General features: G+C 40.5%; 1 protein-coding gene across 1 annotated transcript in view; it reads right to left on the bottom strand.

The window, feature by feature from the left end:
* The window catches only part of LOC124804595 (unconventional myosin-IXa-like), a 348200-nt gene that overhangs the window by 249542 nt on the left and 80760 nt on the right, over nucleotides 1–17898 (bottom strand). The window contains exon 6 of the mRNA XM_047264786.1: nucleotides 6096–6425. Within this exon, the coding sequence (XP_047120742.1) occupies nucleotides 6096–6425 (330 nt within the window). The remainder of the gene's footprint in view (nucleotides 1–6095; nucleotides 6426–17898) is intronic.

Here is a 17898-nt window from a genome sequence, read left to right as displayed (position 1 = left end):
ATCTGGAAAAGCTAACTGCTCGAGTACCGCACTGTTCAAACTATATGGACAATATTGTCGTAGCAGGTCGTACACTTGAAAAACATATCGCAAATTTGTGGCTTTTGTTTCGTGTGTTATATGATGCAGGACTTTAGTGTAGACTGGACAAGTGTGATTTTTTTTTACATATGAGTTGCAGTATCTTGGTCATGTCATAAACAGTCGAGGTATACATCCTCTTTAGTCACATTTGTTATCCATCCACGACTTGCCAGTTCCTCACAATATCATGGAATCACAGTCAGTCTTAGGGAAAATGAACTCTTATATTTGGTTCATACCAAATGCTGCACAAATCGCAGCTCCACTGCATCGCTTGCATCACAAGAATGTCTTGTTTTTTTGGACAGCTGAGTGCCAAGAAGCTTTTCAAAAACTTACAGATGCATTGCTCAGTGATCAATGATTTGTGCACTTTGATCCTGAAAAAACAGTCTTATTGCAAGCTGATGCTTCCTTTTACGGAATCGGTGCAGTGCTTTCACACAGAATTGGTGATAAAGACATGCCTACTACTTTCGCATCAAAAGGGTTCTCCAAAGCTCAGTGTTAACTATTCACAAATAGAGGAGGAGGCATTGGCTACTGTGTGCGGTGTCACAAATTCCACCACTATTTGTATGGCAGAAAATTCTTCTTAGTAATGAACCAAAAGCCACAGCAGTCCTTGTTTCATCCAACGAAGCCAGTTCCTGTAAGAAATGCCCCAAAATTGCAAAGATGGGCTTTGTTGTTGCCTCAATACCGGTACGATATTGTATATCATCTGACGGCTAAACATGGCAAGGCGAATGCACTTTCCCGTCTTCTGACTGGCCCTGATACAGACTTTGACACTTCTGCTGAATCTTGTTGTCACATCGATGCTCAGGATTCTGAATTGCTTCAATCCTTTCCTCTGAACTATAGGAAAACTGCGCAGTCAGGGGAAGCTCATTCAAATTTGAACATTTTGCTACAATACATTCACATATCTTGACCTCGCTCACTGCACAGCATCAAGAACTCTGTAGTGCGCCAATACTTTGTACGTCAGCATAGCCTCACTATGCAGTAAGGTGTGATTCTTGTTCAAAATGACAGTGGACAGTCACATGTGTTGATTCCTAAAGCTTTGCAAAAAGAAGTGTTGCACTTATTTTGCCAAGGACACTGGGGGATTGTTCGTACAAAACAGTTAGCGCGTCGACACTGTACTTGGCAGGGTATGGACACCCAAATAGAACAGATGACATCACAGTGTCACGCACATGCGGAAAATAAGTTTGCTCTGCCAAAAAAGTTCTCTCCTTGGCCTAAGTCATGGTCACCATGGCAATGTGTGCACATAGACCTTGTAGGGACTTTTTGGAACACTCATCAGTTGATTGTGGTTGACTTGTATAGCAACTTTCCTTTTGCTGTGCCAATGAACTCAAGAGCATCACATAGCACAATTCAGGTGTTGTCCTCTATTTTTTGTCTCGGAGGTTTACCTGAAGTCATAGTGTCAGACAACAGCCCTTAGTTCACATCAAATGAATCTGAAATATTCTGTGAACAGCATACAGCATCCAACTAGTGCACCATTCCATCCACAGTCAAAGGGTGAAGCAGAACGTTTTGTCAGAACTTTCAAGCAGCAGATAGCCAAACTTTGCACTGAACACACGAGGGACCAAGCACTGCAACTGTTTCTCGGCTCCTATTGTTTTGCATCCACGAGATGGACCACCGCCGGAAGAATTGCTTCGTGGCCACTGCCATCAAACACTGCTCCACCCTCCTCAGCATCTAGTGCCGATGGAAGGCTGCAAGTATCACTTTGCGACACATAATATTGTCTTTTACACCATTTTAGCGGCAGCAGACGGTGGGGATGAGGTGAGATCCTTCATCGACTTGGCATACACATTATCTTATTTCAGACCCAGACAGATTGCAGCGCCGACATCACAATCAAATTCACCACTGTCAGGTGCACAATGATCCTTCTGTGTCTCTACCCCAGATTCACGGATCCCGAGGACACCAACTGCCAGAGGGTGTCATCACGACACCTAGGGACGGCCCCATAGAGATGGAGCCTCTGCCGCCTCTCCTCCTATCGATGGAGCTGAACCCTTCCGCACAACAGCAGCTGACGCCCTCTGAATCTGGTTGTGGTCTTCAGGTGGACACATGCCCTTCTGGTCGTTTTCCGGGGGACGTTTCCTCCAGAGCGAAGGCCGGATGGCGTGGTACGACCAGAGGCCTGACATCCCCTGCAGCCATAGCTGAGAATGAGAATGTTCTGACGTAAAAATCACCGGTGCACCATCGGAAACGGAAGAGCAAAGAGGGCTGTGAAGAAGATGTCAGCCAGTTATATGCTGACTGACCCCTCTCTAGGACAACACCGAGATAGCAGCGGCTTCAAAGTGAAGAGAACATAAGCGCCGCACTGCCTGGCCGCAGCCCAATTGAAGACTCTACAGCAGCAACTTAGGAACTGTACTGTTTCACTTGTATTAGGTGTTGTGTATACTGACGAGATATTGTTATTTTGTCTGTCGCCTGTTGCTTGTGACACACCATCGTAAATTCTCAAAGTTAAGTATTAAGATTTATCTTACCATAATAAAAATTCATTAATACGATTTGCTTGAAATGTTGTATCGCAATCCAAGAAAGCAGGTTTCCTAGGCACCCTGTATTTGAGGAGTAGGCAGGACACAACAGAGTGCAATTTAAAGTCAAATGAAACTTTGCCCCTAATTCTCTACGTCTGTCATACTGCAGCTAAATTTTGTCCATTCACTGTCCAAGTGGAATGCTAATAACTGATTATCCGCTTTTTCTAACATAAATATTCTCCTAGCCATCTTCACAGATTTATTAACTTTAGTAACCATCATTGTCATGTTGACAACATGATCACTAATCCCCACCTCTATACTGACACTGTCAGTAAGATCAGGCCTGTTCGTAGCTACAAGGTCTAAAATAACTACACTGTGTGTGGGTTGTTTAACTATTCATTCAAAGCAGTTTTTGGAAAATGTGTTCCAAAAAACTTGACAACACTGTCTATATACCACCTGCAGTGAATCCATAGACACCCCAGTCTATACTTGGCAGGCTGAAGTCGGTTCAAACTAATACTGCATGATCTGGTTATTTCTGCACTACTGAGCATAGAGTTTCCTTGAATGATTCTACAACTGTTACAGTGGAATCAACTGACTGGTAAAAACATTCAATAATTAACTTAAGAGTTCATCTAGGCCTGCTATTTGTGTCAAGACCATTTTACAAGCAGACTCAATTTCAACCTCGATAGACATAATATTTTTGTTGATAATAACCATTGCTGAACAGGGACAAGTAATTTGAAGTTTATTCCCTATATACATATGCGACTGCTGGTACATTTGTCTCAGCATCAACATATTTTACGTTCATAGTAAACATAATCCAGGATTATGGTTGATGTGATTATGCATCATTTGGTTTCTGACAAGTAGGGACTGAACTTCAACCATGTGTCAGAACTGATTAACATAAGCTTGTTAAAGCAAGAGTGCACGGTCATATGTTGATCTATTTACTGGAAGTAGTTGAAGGATTGTTGCAAATGGCCTCCATCTTTGTTGAAAATGCACTGTGGCTTTTATGTTAGCCAGGCTCATTTGTTACACAGTTTTCGTTTGTAATACAGCATCAGGCTTTGGAAATTTCCTGAAAAACACCCTGAGTGGTGCAGTCAAAAGCACTTTGTTGCAGACCTACCCTGTAAAAAGTTCATACAGCTGGAGAACATTCATAACACTTATAATGAATAGAAATGAAGTAGGTGACTCAGTACTGTGACACAAGGGTGTAATTTTCAATGTTTTACTGATGCTGAAGTATGTGAACAAACGAGTGATTTCTCGGAATTGATTAAGCAGATTAGTCTATGGAGATTCACTGCTGATCAATGTGCTGCCAGCACTCTGTCCATCATAAGCTGATCATATCTTGGAATCAACAAAACAACGATGATGTAGATCTTCAGAAGTCCATAAATTGGAAAAATCTGATGCAATGATCCAATAGAGCATACTGGAAACAATGAATTGGAACATTTTTTGTGTTGAAGGTGAATGTAAATAAACAAAGTATGAATGTAAATAAATAAAGTGTTAATTGGAAATTGCTATATCATCAAACACCCTGTGAAAAAAAATGTACAGCATGATCACAATATCTCATTCAATAGTCCACAATATGCTTGGCAAGTTTAACAATTTGTTCCTAGTATTATCCTATGGAGTTCTCCAAATAATTAGAAGTGATAGCAACACCTACATATGGATGCATTTCCGTGACACATTCTGCTGCTTTGGCCAGAGCATCAAGGTCACTGTCACACACTGCGAGGCTGTTTTGCATATCCACCTCGAAGTGAAAATTAAGAATGTTCCTCCTCGTAATATCATCCATTAGGTTGCTCAAAAGTACACGGAACATAGCCACTTGGTGACAGTATACAGTTAGTATGTTCCTTCAGTGCACATTAGCTTCTTGAGGTGCATATTCTTGATTACGGCAGAAGATTTATGAGCACATTTTTGACAGCATTGTAATTATATACACTAGGTGGTATGACTAAAATATCTTGGGCCTGGCAATGACATGGGCAAAAATAAACTAGCTTTTCAATTGGACAACCACATTACCATAGCCCTTCCTATACTCTTCATCCTTGTTTTACATTGCCTGCCACTGATTTCCTGGTTTTTAATCCCTTCTTTTGCTACATTTCTTTCTAGTCTTGATTTTTTTTCTGTGTTCTCTCTCCCTTTAAGTCAAATGCATTAACCTACTCTTCTGTTTTGTTTCACTCTTCTTTCCATACTCTTTTTCCTCTTTTCCTAATGCCTCAGCCAATCTAAATTTCTGGTTACATTTTTCTCCTCCTGTCTACTCCTTTAGCCTTGAACAAACTGTTTGCCTTTTCCCGTAAGAGTTTTTGCAACTCTTGTCTACTACATTCCTGTATTTTAACATAGCATCAACTACATGTGTGTCTGCACTGACCCAATCTAATGAGTTATTATTATTATTAATAATATTATTGTTATCATCATTATTATTAACAACATGAACGGCAGAGTAAATAAAGGCAGAGGGTGGACATACCTTTCCCTGTACAGGGACAAGATTTAGTTCTCTTTTCAGAACAGCCCTGCTATTATACCAGTCAGAACAATTTTACACTTCATAATTTTGAGTCTATTATGGAAGTGATACAGAAAAATTTCACTCAGAAAATATTTGCAACAATGTAATGGTGGTTACAAACAGTAAAAAGTGCAGGAAAAAGAAATAAATTTTGATGTTCTACAAGTCACTCAACTGAAGAGATCTTAAAACACTGTCGCTTGGTGAGTGCTGGCTAATGTCACAATACAAGTACAGTAAAAATATGTACACTGAGAGTAGGTACCCTGAGGCTCAACTACGAACCCACAAAGCATGAAGATTTGATTATTTACTGTATTCAATAACTGGATTTTTCATGACTGAACAAGATGCTGACATAGTACATATGAAGACTGGTGTACTGCAAAGACTATGCATTTCAATTAATATTAAATTTCATTATTAAAGAATAAGGTAATTTATTGAGTCAATTTCAGGAATGGTAATGTTAGCCTATTCAAAAATAAATTTCTACACACATTAAAACTGAATGCAAAACAGTGAACATTGCACTACTGAATTTGTAATTATGCAGCTACCACATAAACTTGAGAGCAGACAATGTTTTATAATCTTCTGCCAATGTTACATTTATAAAAGTAAAAAATAATTATTTGGGAGTTTTTATGCAGGCCAGGGTGAGAAGTAACAGCAGTACAAATCACAGAGAATACAATGCAAAATTATTCTGAACTATGATACATTTAATTCAATTCTTGAAAGCCCTATCTTAAGGTATTTAATATAAATTCAGCTCCCATGCTCACAAATATAAATCAGAGAACAGGCACATATAAGGTTTACCACAAAAGAATGTAATAAAGCATTTTTGCTTTATGGCTTACCTCTGGTAGGCGAAAATTTATCACCAGTGTCTCTCCTGATGCGCGTGCACGTTTTGCCGTAAGAGCCGCCATAAGAGTCTCCTGTCGCACCCTGAGTAACTGGGATATGAGTTGTACAACTTCCAGATTTTTCACTCCAACTGCTTCATCATGATGATAGGCAGCCGATTTGCGTGGTGCGAATTCCACATTGCCAAGTAACAGTACTGCCGACAATACCGCAAAGAGACGTCTCTGTTTCTCTGCTGCAAAGCCAACCATTTCCATAGACTGTTTCAGGCGTGAAAACTCATATTTCTCATCGGCACTGTCAAAGGTGTAACAATCACTCTGTGAATGAAAACCAATAGCATTAAAACCACAATTTCAGACATTACAAGATCAAAAATAACATATACACACATTAATACAGAAATCTCTACAGAAGATGGTGTTTCTGAATGTGGAATAAATTCAAACACTGCTGAGAATAATATGTTGACAGCCACAGCACTGACAGATTTACAAAACATCTCTGCAAAGAAAATTCATTACAATGTTAAAGTGAATCACAGAAAATGAACAAATTTAAATCCAATTGTGAAGACCTTGTACAATGATGCTATCACTGAAACATGACATGTTGCTTCTATTAATTAAGTACTCATTTCTTGCTGTAACAAGTGTAAAAGCCATAAGAGAAATTTTCCGTCAATTTTTTTTTTTTTATCTTTCATTCCTCTTCTGTCTATTGTTGTTCCAGACAAATTACTGTTATGAAAAACACGACACAAAATGTACAATCTTAAGGACTCTGGACTTTTGCCATATGAGGAGGAAAGCAAGACACTGTTGAACACCTCACTGCAAATGGTGCAGTAGGTTAGTTGGACATGGGAAGTGGAGGATTCAGACGTGGCTTTGTTCAAGGAACTCAAAATTGTTTTAGGAACTCGTGGAAACCTAATTCCAAATACACCAACAGAGATCTGAATCACTCCAAACTATAACTCAGGTAACTATTTTGCTGCCAACTACTGTCCAGCACTTTAATTTTATTTTATGATTAACAGAGTCCATCTTCTAGGAAGCAGGTAAGTATTAGATAGAATATTATTGCATAATTAAAACAAAGTGTTACAGTGGTGAAGTGGCTGCCTCTCCTACAAAACTCTCAATGAGACTGGAACAAAAAATCTAGTTTTTCAAGAAGGGGCGTCGAACAGATGTGCAGAACTATAGACCTATATCTCTAACGTCGATCAGTTGTAGAATTTTGGAACAAATATTATGTTTAATGACTTTTCTGGAGACTATAAATCTACTCTGTAGGAATCAGCATGGGTTTCGAAAAAGACGATCGTGTGAAACCCAGCTCGTGCTATTTGTCCACGAGACACAGAGGGCCATAGACACAGGTTCCCAGGTAGATGCTATGTTTCTTGACTTCCGCAAGGCATTCAATACAGTTCCCCACAGTCATTTAATGAACAAAGTAAGAGCATATGGACTATCAGACCAATTGTGTGATTGGATTGAAGAGTTCCTAGATAACAGAACGCAGCATGTCATTCTCAATGGAGAGAAGTCTTCCGAAGTAAGAGTGATTTCAGGTGTGCTGCAGGGGAGTGTCGTAGGACCGTTGCTATTCACAATATACATAAACGACCTTGTGGATAATATCGGAAGTTCACTGAGGCTTTTTGCGGATGATGCTGTGGTATATCGAGAGGTTGTAAGGAAAATTGTACTGAAATGCAGGAGGATCTGCAACGAATTGACACATGGTGCAGGGAATGGCAATTGAATCTCAATGCAGACAAGTGTAATGTGCTGCGAATACATAGAAAGAAAGATCCCTTATCATTTAGCTACAATATAGCAGGTCAGCAACTGGAAGCAGTTAATTCCATAAATTATCTAAGAGTAGGCATTAGGAGTGATTTAAAATGGAATCATTATATAAAGTTGATTGTTGGTAAAGCAGATGCCAGACTGAGATTCATTGGAAGAATCTTAAGGAAATGCAATCTGAAAACAAAGGAAGTAGGTTACAGCACACTTGCTCGCCCACTGCTTGAATATTGCTCACCAGTGTGGGATCCGTACCAGATAGGATTGATAGAAGAGATAGAGAAGATCCAACGGAGAGCAGCGCACTTCGTTACAGGATCATTCAGTAATCGCGAAAGCGTTACAGAGATGATAAATAAACTACAGTGGAAGACTCTGCAAGAGAGACGCTCAGTAGCTCAGTACGGGTTTTTGTTGAAGTTTCAAGAACATACCTTCATCGAGGAGTCAAGCAGTATATTGCTCCCTCCTACGTATATCTTGCAAAGAGACCATGAGGATAAAATCAGAGAGATTAGAGCCCACACAGAGGCACACCGACAATCTTTCTTTCCACGAACAATACGAAACTGGAATAGAAGGGAGAACCAATAGAGGTACTCAAGGTACCCTCCGCCACACACCGTCAGGTGGCTTGTGGAGTGTAGATGTAGATGTAGTTTGCTATTCTGAAACTACTCCTGTGAACAGGATCTAGTAGATTTTCTGGTGCTCTGACACCCACCTGGAGTCATTGGATTCTGCGGCCTAAGTAGGGTAACTGTAAGGAAACATACAGTAACTATATGATTGGATCTCCTGTAGGTGAAGCTGAGGAACTGGTGTACATTTTATTTTGCCACTTAGTTAACTACAGCTGATTTGTGTGTAGTGACCATGACAGCTTGTGATCTCTCAAGGTTTTCTCAGTGTGATTGATTAATGGTGTGCACTCAGGTATGCAGCCAAGTTATCAATTTCATTTTCTGCACAATATTTTGAGAACTGATCCAGTCATCTTCAATTACTGTTAGTTGTACAGTTGGTTTGTATACTCACTGTATGGACTCCAACCACACTGTCAATTATCGCTGCTGTTGCACTGCTATTTATATCAGTTTGTCTCCATACATGCTCTCTGCCCTCTGACTCTCATTTTTATTTCAGTTTTGCACTGTTACTTCATAAACTGCACATTATCTTAGCATTTTTCAGGTGGATTGAGGCTACACTCTCCAATGAATCCAGGCGGGTGTCAGAGCACCAGAGAATATACTAGATCCTGTTCACAGTAGTAGTTTCAGAATAGCGAACAAGATTTTTTGTTCCAGTCTCATTGAGATTCTTTTAGGAGAGGCAGCCACTTCACCACTGCAACACTCTGTTTTCCAGCTCTATTGGATGAGACGGTTGGTGAGCTCTTACTTAATTGAACATTAGACTTCAAGCCTTCTTTAAATTGAAACCACCATCACAGTTTATCACGTTTTCCAATTGTCTTATTTCAATTGACTCCTTAATTATGCTGTCCCAGAAACTTGGCATTTACACCATGATAACTGATCTCCGTGTATGTCATCTCACTGTTATTTTAGTCAGGTGTACCACCGATGTTCCTTCCAGCTTTCCTCAACTACTGTTATAGTCCGGTGTACATGAGACATGTCAAATTTGCATGGAATCTGGATCCCCTATCCCTTTTATACCAACTCCTGTTTCTTTTTCTATCTTGTCATCAGCCACGCCCAGTCCGTCACAGATGACTTCAATATAATCTTTCCACCTACCTGCTCTCTCGTTTGTAATTTTTTTTTTTTTTTTTTTTTTTTTTTTTTAGTCGGTCTTCTGCTGGATTTGATGTAGCCCACAACAAATTCCTCTCCTGTGCCAACCTTTCATCTCAGAATAGCACTTGCCAATCCATGTCTCCAATTATTTGCTGGATGTATCCCAATCTTTGTGTTCCTCTACAGTTTTTACCCCCTACATATCCCTCTACTAGCAAGAAAATTATTCCTTGATGTCTTAACATATGTCCTATCATCTTGTCCCTTCTTGTCAGTGTTTTCCATACATTCCTTTTCTTGTCTATTCTACAGAGAACCTCATTACTTAGCTTATCAATCCACATAATTTTCAACCCCCTTCTGTACCACCACATCTCAAATGCTTCTGTTCTCTTCTGTTCCACTTTTCCCAGTCCAAGTCTCACTACCATACAATACTGTGCTCCAAACGCACATTCTCAGAAATTTCTTCCACAAATTCAGACCTACTTTTGATGCCAGTAGACTTCTCTTGGCCATGAATGCCCATTCTGCCAGTACTAGTCTGCATTTTATATTCTCCTTGCTCTGCCCATCAAGGGTTATTTTACTGCCTAGGTAGCAGAATTCCTTAACTTCATCTACTCCATGATCACCCATAACGATTACTTCACGATCACCAACCATGGTTAGTTTCTCGATGTTCTCACTTCTGCTACTTCTCATTACTTTCGTCTTTCTTTGATTTACTCTCAATCCATATTCTGTACTCACTGGACTGTGAATTCTATTCAACAGATACTGTAATTCTTCTCCGCTTTCACTGCAGATAGCAACGTCATCAGTGAATTTTAACACTGATACTATTCCACACTTATTTTTGACCCCCTTCTTGAACCCATGTTTTATTTCTGTCATCGCTTCTTCAACGATTAAATTGACTAGTAGGGGTGGAAGACTACATCCCTACCTTACATCCTCTTTAATCCAAGTACTTCGTTTTTCATCTTCCACTCTTACCGTTCCCTCCTGGTTCTCGTACATATTGTATATTACCCATCTTTCCCTATAGCTTACCCCTATTTTTCTCAGAATTTCAAATATCTTACACTATTTTACACGGCTGAAAACATTTTCCAGGTTGACATATGTCTTGATTTTTCTTCAGTCATTCTTCCATTATCAACCACAATGTCAGAACTGTCTCTCTGGAGCCTTCACCTTTCCCAAAGCCAAACTAATCATCATCTAATAGATCTTCAGTTTTCTTTTCCTTTCTTCTGTATATTTTTCCAGTCAGCAACTTGGATGCACTAGTTGTCAAGCTGACTGTGCCATAATTCATGCACTTGTCTGCTCTTGCAATCTTGAGAACTGTGTGAAAATAATCCCCCCCCCCCCCCCACACACACACACACACACACACACACACACACACACGTCTGATGGTATATCGCCAGTTACATACATTCTATACACTAACGTGTTTCCACTTCACCCAATGAGTTTAAAAATTCCAATGGGATGTTGTCTACCCCTTCTGCCTTATTTGATTTTAAGTCTTCCACAGCATGTCTAAATTCTGATTCTAATACAGGATCCCCTATTTCTTCCCTACTGACCCCTGTTTCTTCTTCTAACACATAATCAGACAAGTCATCGCCCCCGCAGATGCCCTCAATGTACTCTTTCCACTTATCCAATCTCACCTCTGCACGTAACAGTGGAATTCTCACTGGAGTTTTAATGTTACTGCACTTGCTTTTAATTTCACTGAAGGTTGTTCTGACTTTTCTATATGCTGAGAGTTAGTGCGACAATCATTTCTTTTTCTATTTCTTTGCATTTTTCATGTAGCCATTTCGTCTTAGCTTCCTTGCAGAATTCAACTAGTATTTCTCCTCTCTCATTCCTACTACCATGCCAATATTCTCCTGTAACCCTTTCTTCCACTCCTTCCCCTAGAACCACATTCCAATCCCCCACAACTATTTGATTTTCACCTCCCTTTATGTACTGAATTACGTGTTCAATATCTTACAATACTTTCTCTCTCTCTTCATTTTCTGCTTGTGATTTCAGCACGTATACCTGAACTATCGTTGTCTGTGTTGGTTTGCTGTTGAATCAGATAGCAACCCTGTTACTAAATGTCACTGAACTGATCACAGTAACTCTATTACGGACACGCAACACCGTGATTCCAATACAACATTAATTTATTTCTCTCCAAGGAACGTACATCATGGAATATAAAACATTAATTCAAGGATAATCAATATTTCCAGAGTGTCTATAATTACAAATATCAACCCGCAACACCCTCCCCACCCTGGTCAACTTCTAGAGGAATGACCAGTTGAACGGGACGTGAGATTATGGATCCTTCTGAAGTTCATAAGGTTACAGTTCGTATTTCCCCATCTCTTCCTTAATGAAGATCTTCTATCCACACCTTCCTCCACATGTGTCGTGGACGAACATCCTCTTGTAGAAGAACGACATCACCCAGCTGGAGTCTTCCTGAACCTGGCCTTGGTTGATGAGTTTCATGGAAGTTTTTGAGCAAGATCAGATATTATTTCTTCCACCTGTTCCAGAAGTATTCTACCATCTTCTGCAGCCATTGAAATTCCTTGGACAAGCCCTTGCTAACTGGTGATTCTGGACCAGTAGGTAGTGTTGTGAGTCGATCACCTACAAGGAAATGCGCGGGCATCAGTGGCTCAGATTCCTCTCCCCCTTGCGTAATTGGTCTAGAGTTTAGTGCTGCTTCTATGCTGACCAGGATTGTGTTGAGACCTTCTTCGTCCAACTGTGACTGTCCTAAAACTTTTCTCAGGCAGCGTTTGACAGATCCCACCATCCGTTCCCAGAATCCTCCCCACCAAGGCGTGTGTGGGGCGATGAATTTCCAAGTGATGGCTTGCTGGGCGAGGTATTTGTGCGTCTTGCTTGCCATGAGAGCCTGCCAGAGCTCCTTCAGCTCTAAGTGCGTGGCATGGAAGGTAGTAGCATTATCAGTGTAAATTGTGCTGGGCACTCCTCGTCTTCCGACGAACATTTGTAGGGCTTGAAGAAATCTGTCAATTGACATATCTGAGCATAGTTCCAGGTGTATGGCTCGTGTTGTTGCGCATGTGAATAGAGCAATATACGCTTTCTTCGTAATATGTCCTTGTCTGACATATAATGGACCAGCAAAGTCAATACCTGTTACTGCAAATGGTCTCAGTGGTGAGACTCGTTCAGCTGGTAATGGAGCCTCAGTTTGTTGAACAACATGGGCTTTCTCCATCTTACAAGGTAGGCAACGGTGTAGAACATGTTTAATTGTCTGTCGAGCTCTAAGGATCCAGAATTCTGTTCTCAGTTCAGGTAACACTATGTTTACTCCAAGGTGATGCAAATGAATGTGAGTCTGCTGGATCAGTAAACATGTGAAATGATGATGTCCTTCAAGAAGAATCGGGTGGCATTGATCTCTGGTTAATTCTGCAAATTGCAGCCGTCCACCGAGACGAATAAAACCAATATCGAAGAATGGGTTGTAGCGAGCTATCTGAGAATTACGTGGTAGAGGCATGTTGTTGTATAGTGCACGCAGGTCGAGCGCAAAATGTTGCTATTGAGCAACTTGAATCCAGTAAGTGCGTGCTTAGCCCAAATCTGATGCTGTTAGTTCTCCAGATGTTCTGTTTTCTTTCAATAAGTGCCGCTTAAAGCGAAGTACCCATCCTGTAACTCTTAACAGCTTGAAGTAGCTGCTGTACCGTGTAGCTGTTAAAATAAGAACCGTTTTTTGTACCATGAAGACTTGGTCTGTTAATTTCTTCTTTTCTGGCAAGGAGCGCTCTTCCGTCTGTAAAATTCGAAGCCACTGTGTTCTGTTCTTTGTTAAAAGCAGGTCCATGGAACCATACAGAAGCATGGTGAAGTTTATCTGCTGTGGTACCTCTGGAGGTTAGATCAGCTGGATTTTCGTCACCAGGGCAGTGCCTCCACTGTGACGGATTCGTTAGTCGTCGTATTTCCGTAACACGGTTTGACACAAAGGTTTTCCATCGATTAGGGTAATGTTGTATCCATCCTAAGGCTACAGTTGAGTCAGTCCACAAAGTTGCATGAGTTGCACTATAGCTCGTGGCCTTACAGAAATAATGAAGTAGTCTTGATCCAAGAAGTGTCGCTAGAAGTTCCAGCCGTGGAAGAGTTATTTTTTTGATGGGAGCTAGTTGGTTTTTACTGCAAACTAGATGGACTGATACCATATTTGTTGTGGTGCATCATACATAAAGGACTGCTCCGTAGGCCTTTTCTGATGCGTCGCAAAAGACATGGATTTGTGGCTCAGTGTTTTCAGATACACCAACCCATCGAGGCATTTTTATGTGTGAACATGATGGCAAAGTTGATACCCACATTCGCCAGCATTTGCTAAGATCAGGGGGTAAAACCTCATTCCATTCAATTCCTCTTGACCAAATTTCTTGAAAAATTATTTTTGCAGTGAGGGACACAGGCGACAACAAACCCAGTGGGTCATATGATCTAGCAGTGTTTCGTAGTACTTCTCGCTTAGTGGCAGGACGATTGGTAACATCATTGTGAACAACACTGAGCGTATCAGTCTGTGTGTTCCAGTGGACTCCCAGTACCTCCGTATCTGTAGTGTTTATGACACCTTCTGATTGCCATATTCCAATCAGTTGGCTTGAATTTGGGGCCCACTTTGCCACTGGTAGATTGATCTGTCCCATGAGTGATGTAAGCTCATAATATAAGTTAATTATGTCATTGTCATCTTTAGCACCTGCTACAAAATCATCCATGTACATATGATCTTCAACAAGTAAAGCAGCTTGCGGAAAATTCGTTTTGTGCATTACAGCAAGTTCTTTCAGTGTGGCTGCAAGAAGAAACAGACTGCAAGTAAGTCCAAAGGTAGCCGGGTGAAGCGGTATGTAATCCTTTCGTCAGTTGTAATATAGTTTCCTTGTTGATCTACAATTACTTTGTACCAAAAACCTCATGAGATCTCTATCTTTCCTGTGAAGAAATAACTGTAGAAATGCTTGTTTGATATCGGCAATTAAGGCTACTCGATGTAGACGATATCTCAGTAATATTGAAAGAATGTCAGGAAGTAAATTAGGACCTATTTCTAAAGTGTCATTCAATGAACGTGCATTCTGGTCATGCGACGAACCATGAAATATAATCCTCCATTTGATGACACCTAACTTTTCTTTCTTTACTGCATGATGTGGCAGATAAAATGTGTCACCCAATTTCTGTCCAGAAGGGGTTACTTCCACATGTTTCTTCTTGATGTGTTCTATCATTTGCGCCTCGTAAATTTGTTTCAGTTTCTTGTCCTTTGTAATTTTTTTCTCCAGTGAAGCAAATCTCTTCTCTGCTTGCTGAAGATTATTAGATAACATAACGTTGGGTTTTCTGGGGAAAGACACCACTCTTCTTTTGTCTTCGTTGCGGTAGGATTTTGATAAATCTTGCAATAACACCAATTCCTTCTGATTCAGAGTTGTTGTTTCATCTTCTGTGATTCCCATTGTTTCTAAATTCCAGAAATGTCGTAAAATATCGTCTGTTGTTGTCGCTGTCTCTAAACTGATGTAGTTTGCTGTCACAAGGTTAGCCGTGGTGCTTGATTTGCTTCCACTAAGAATCCAACCTAGAATGGAAGGTACCAGAACAACTGATGACGTTAGTCGAATCGGAAGGGAATCTTTAACGATTTTCCAATAGTAATCTGCTCCAATAAGAATCTCGATGGGAAGATCTTCTGCACCATCCCTTATGTCCGCAAACTGAAGCCCACGTGTGCATACAAGTTTTCTTAAATCAGAAGGCACAGTTGGGTGCACGGGTCCACTGACCCAAACTCGAGCTGTCTGAAGATAAGTAAAACCTGCTGAACTTACGTCGATTCTCCCTACAGATGTAGAGCTAATTTGCTGAGAAGATGAAGAAGAGGCAGCAATGTCAGTACAGATAGCATTGTGATGACTTTTCTTGCACTTAGAACACGAGACCTTGCCCTTCTTACTGCAGTTTCTAGCATTATGACCTCGGTTTAGACATATAAAACAGCGATTATCTTGCTTTAGTTTATCGATACGTTGTTGGCTGTCAGTTACTATGTTGCAGTCTTGGTCCCAATGAGAGCGAGCTACGCAAAATACGCAATATGGTTGTACCGGTACGTCTCGTTTAGGCTTCCGCGGATTTTTCACTTGCTTTGAATTTATGTGAAGCGCTGCTGCAGTGGGCGTGAAGCTAGAAGATGACTGATATTCTGTACGAATCTTTTGTGCAGTGAGAGCACCACGAACTACTTCTTCCAAAAAGTTGAATAGCTTCAGTACATCTCCTTCCGCTACTTTGGTTCTTCTAGCATGAATGACCCATTTCTGGCACATTTCAGCAGGAAATGCACGTAGAATTTTCGTAGTGAGAATTTTACCGTATGCCACGACGTCTTCTCCTAAAACACGCAGTGCTTGAATGTGACGGTTACATTCCAGGAATGTACTGTTCAGCATTTCAGGTGTCACTGACTGTACAGGTTTAGCGCATCCAAATAATCGAGGTGCACCTGTATAATGTGATTGCTATCTCTGTATCTATTCAATAAAATTTTCTTTGTTTCTTCATACGTGTTAGCCGTTATAGGTATTCCATCTACTAGCAACTTCAGTTCGCCTAACAGATACCCTCGTAGGAAAACATGTTTGTTTACTGTAGAAAGGGATGGGTCTTTATCAATGGTCAATTCAAATTGTTCCCAGAAGCGGGACCACATTTCGACATCTCCACAAAATGACTCAAGCTTAATTGCTGGTAGTTTGACAGAGTGGAATACAGTTGGTTGTGTGACCACTGGTGGTGACGTGATATTTGTCTGCGACGTTGAGGCTGAAAGCTTGTAATCAATTGCTTTTGTAGCCTTCTGTATAGCGCGTTTGACTTTGTCTATATATTCCTCACAGCTCAGCACGTCTGCATTGTATTCATCATCAGAGAGACAATTATGAATAGCGTCATCTATGAAACGAGCTTCTCTAGAGTTTCTTGAAGACGTTCCCTGTAATGTTCAAAATCATCAACGGACTTTCTGTGGTAATAGCATCAACAGTCACACAAAACCACGTAGCATTAGTCCTCTCCCTAGTTCACTTTCTTTTGAAGTTTTCTAACTGTATCTCTGATTCGTCCTGCATTATGTCTTACTAAAGACGGCTGTTGTAAGATTGTTTACAAGTGCACTTAAGAATAGCTTAAACGTTTAACAAGCAGCGTATGCGCAAACGTAAGTGAACGAAAACTTTTTAACAAAAATAACTACTCTGATTGCAAGTTTCAGGCTTGCACTACAAAGCTGCAAAAATTGTTTTGAAGCAACCAGTTCATGCGATCATATTATATTGGAATGGACTTAGCTTGTGATGCGGTCCGACATCGTCTCTTGTTTCCTACAGTGTGAAGTAAGCCGTTAATTGTTGAAATCACGTAAGAAATTGCAATTTCTCCCGGGTTTCGGCACCAAAATATTATGGACACACAACACCGTGATTCCAATACAAAATTAATTTATTTCTCTCCAAGGAACGTACATCATGGAATATAAAACATTAATTCAAGGATAATCAGTACTTCCAGAGTGTCTATAATTACAATTATCAACCCACAACAAACTCTCTGCTCTATCTTCGTAGTTACAATGAACCCTACTCCCATTATACCATTTTCTATTGCTGTTGATGTTAGCCATACTCCTCTGACCAGAAATCCTTGTCTTCTTTCCATTTCATTTCACTGACACCCACTAATTCTAGACTGAGCCTTTAGCAAGTGCCTTCTCACATTTTCTAGCTTCCCTACCACTTTTAAACTTCTGAGATTCCACATCCCAACTCACAGAACATTGGTTATTCAACCTTTTTTTTATGATCACCTCCGCATTGGCAATACCCTCCTGGTCATCCAAATCGGGGACTAGTACAGAATCTTTTCCCAATAGAGAGATCGTCTTGACACTATTTCAGTTACATGCCACATGCCCTCTGGATACACGTTATTTGCCTTTAATGAAGTGGTTTCCATTGCCTTCTGCATCCTCATGCCCTTGTTCATTGCTGATTCTTCCAGCTTTTAGGAACACTTTCCCATCCCAACAGCAAGAGAGTGCCTTGAAGCTCTGT

The sequence above is a fragment of the Schistocerca piceifrons genome, chromosome 7, assembly GCF_021461385.2.
Source record: "Schistocerca piceifrons isolate TAMUIC-IGC-003096 chromosome 7, iqSchPice1.1, whole genome shotgun sequence".
NCBI lineage: Eukaryota > Metazoa > Arthropoda > Insecta > Orthoptera > Acrididae > Schistocerca > Schistocerca piceifrons.
The sequence above is the reverse complement of the archived record's forward strand: the minus strand, read 5'-3'. Positions and strand labels throughout refer to the sequence as shown.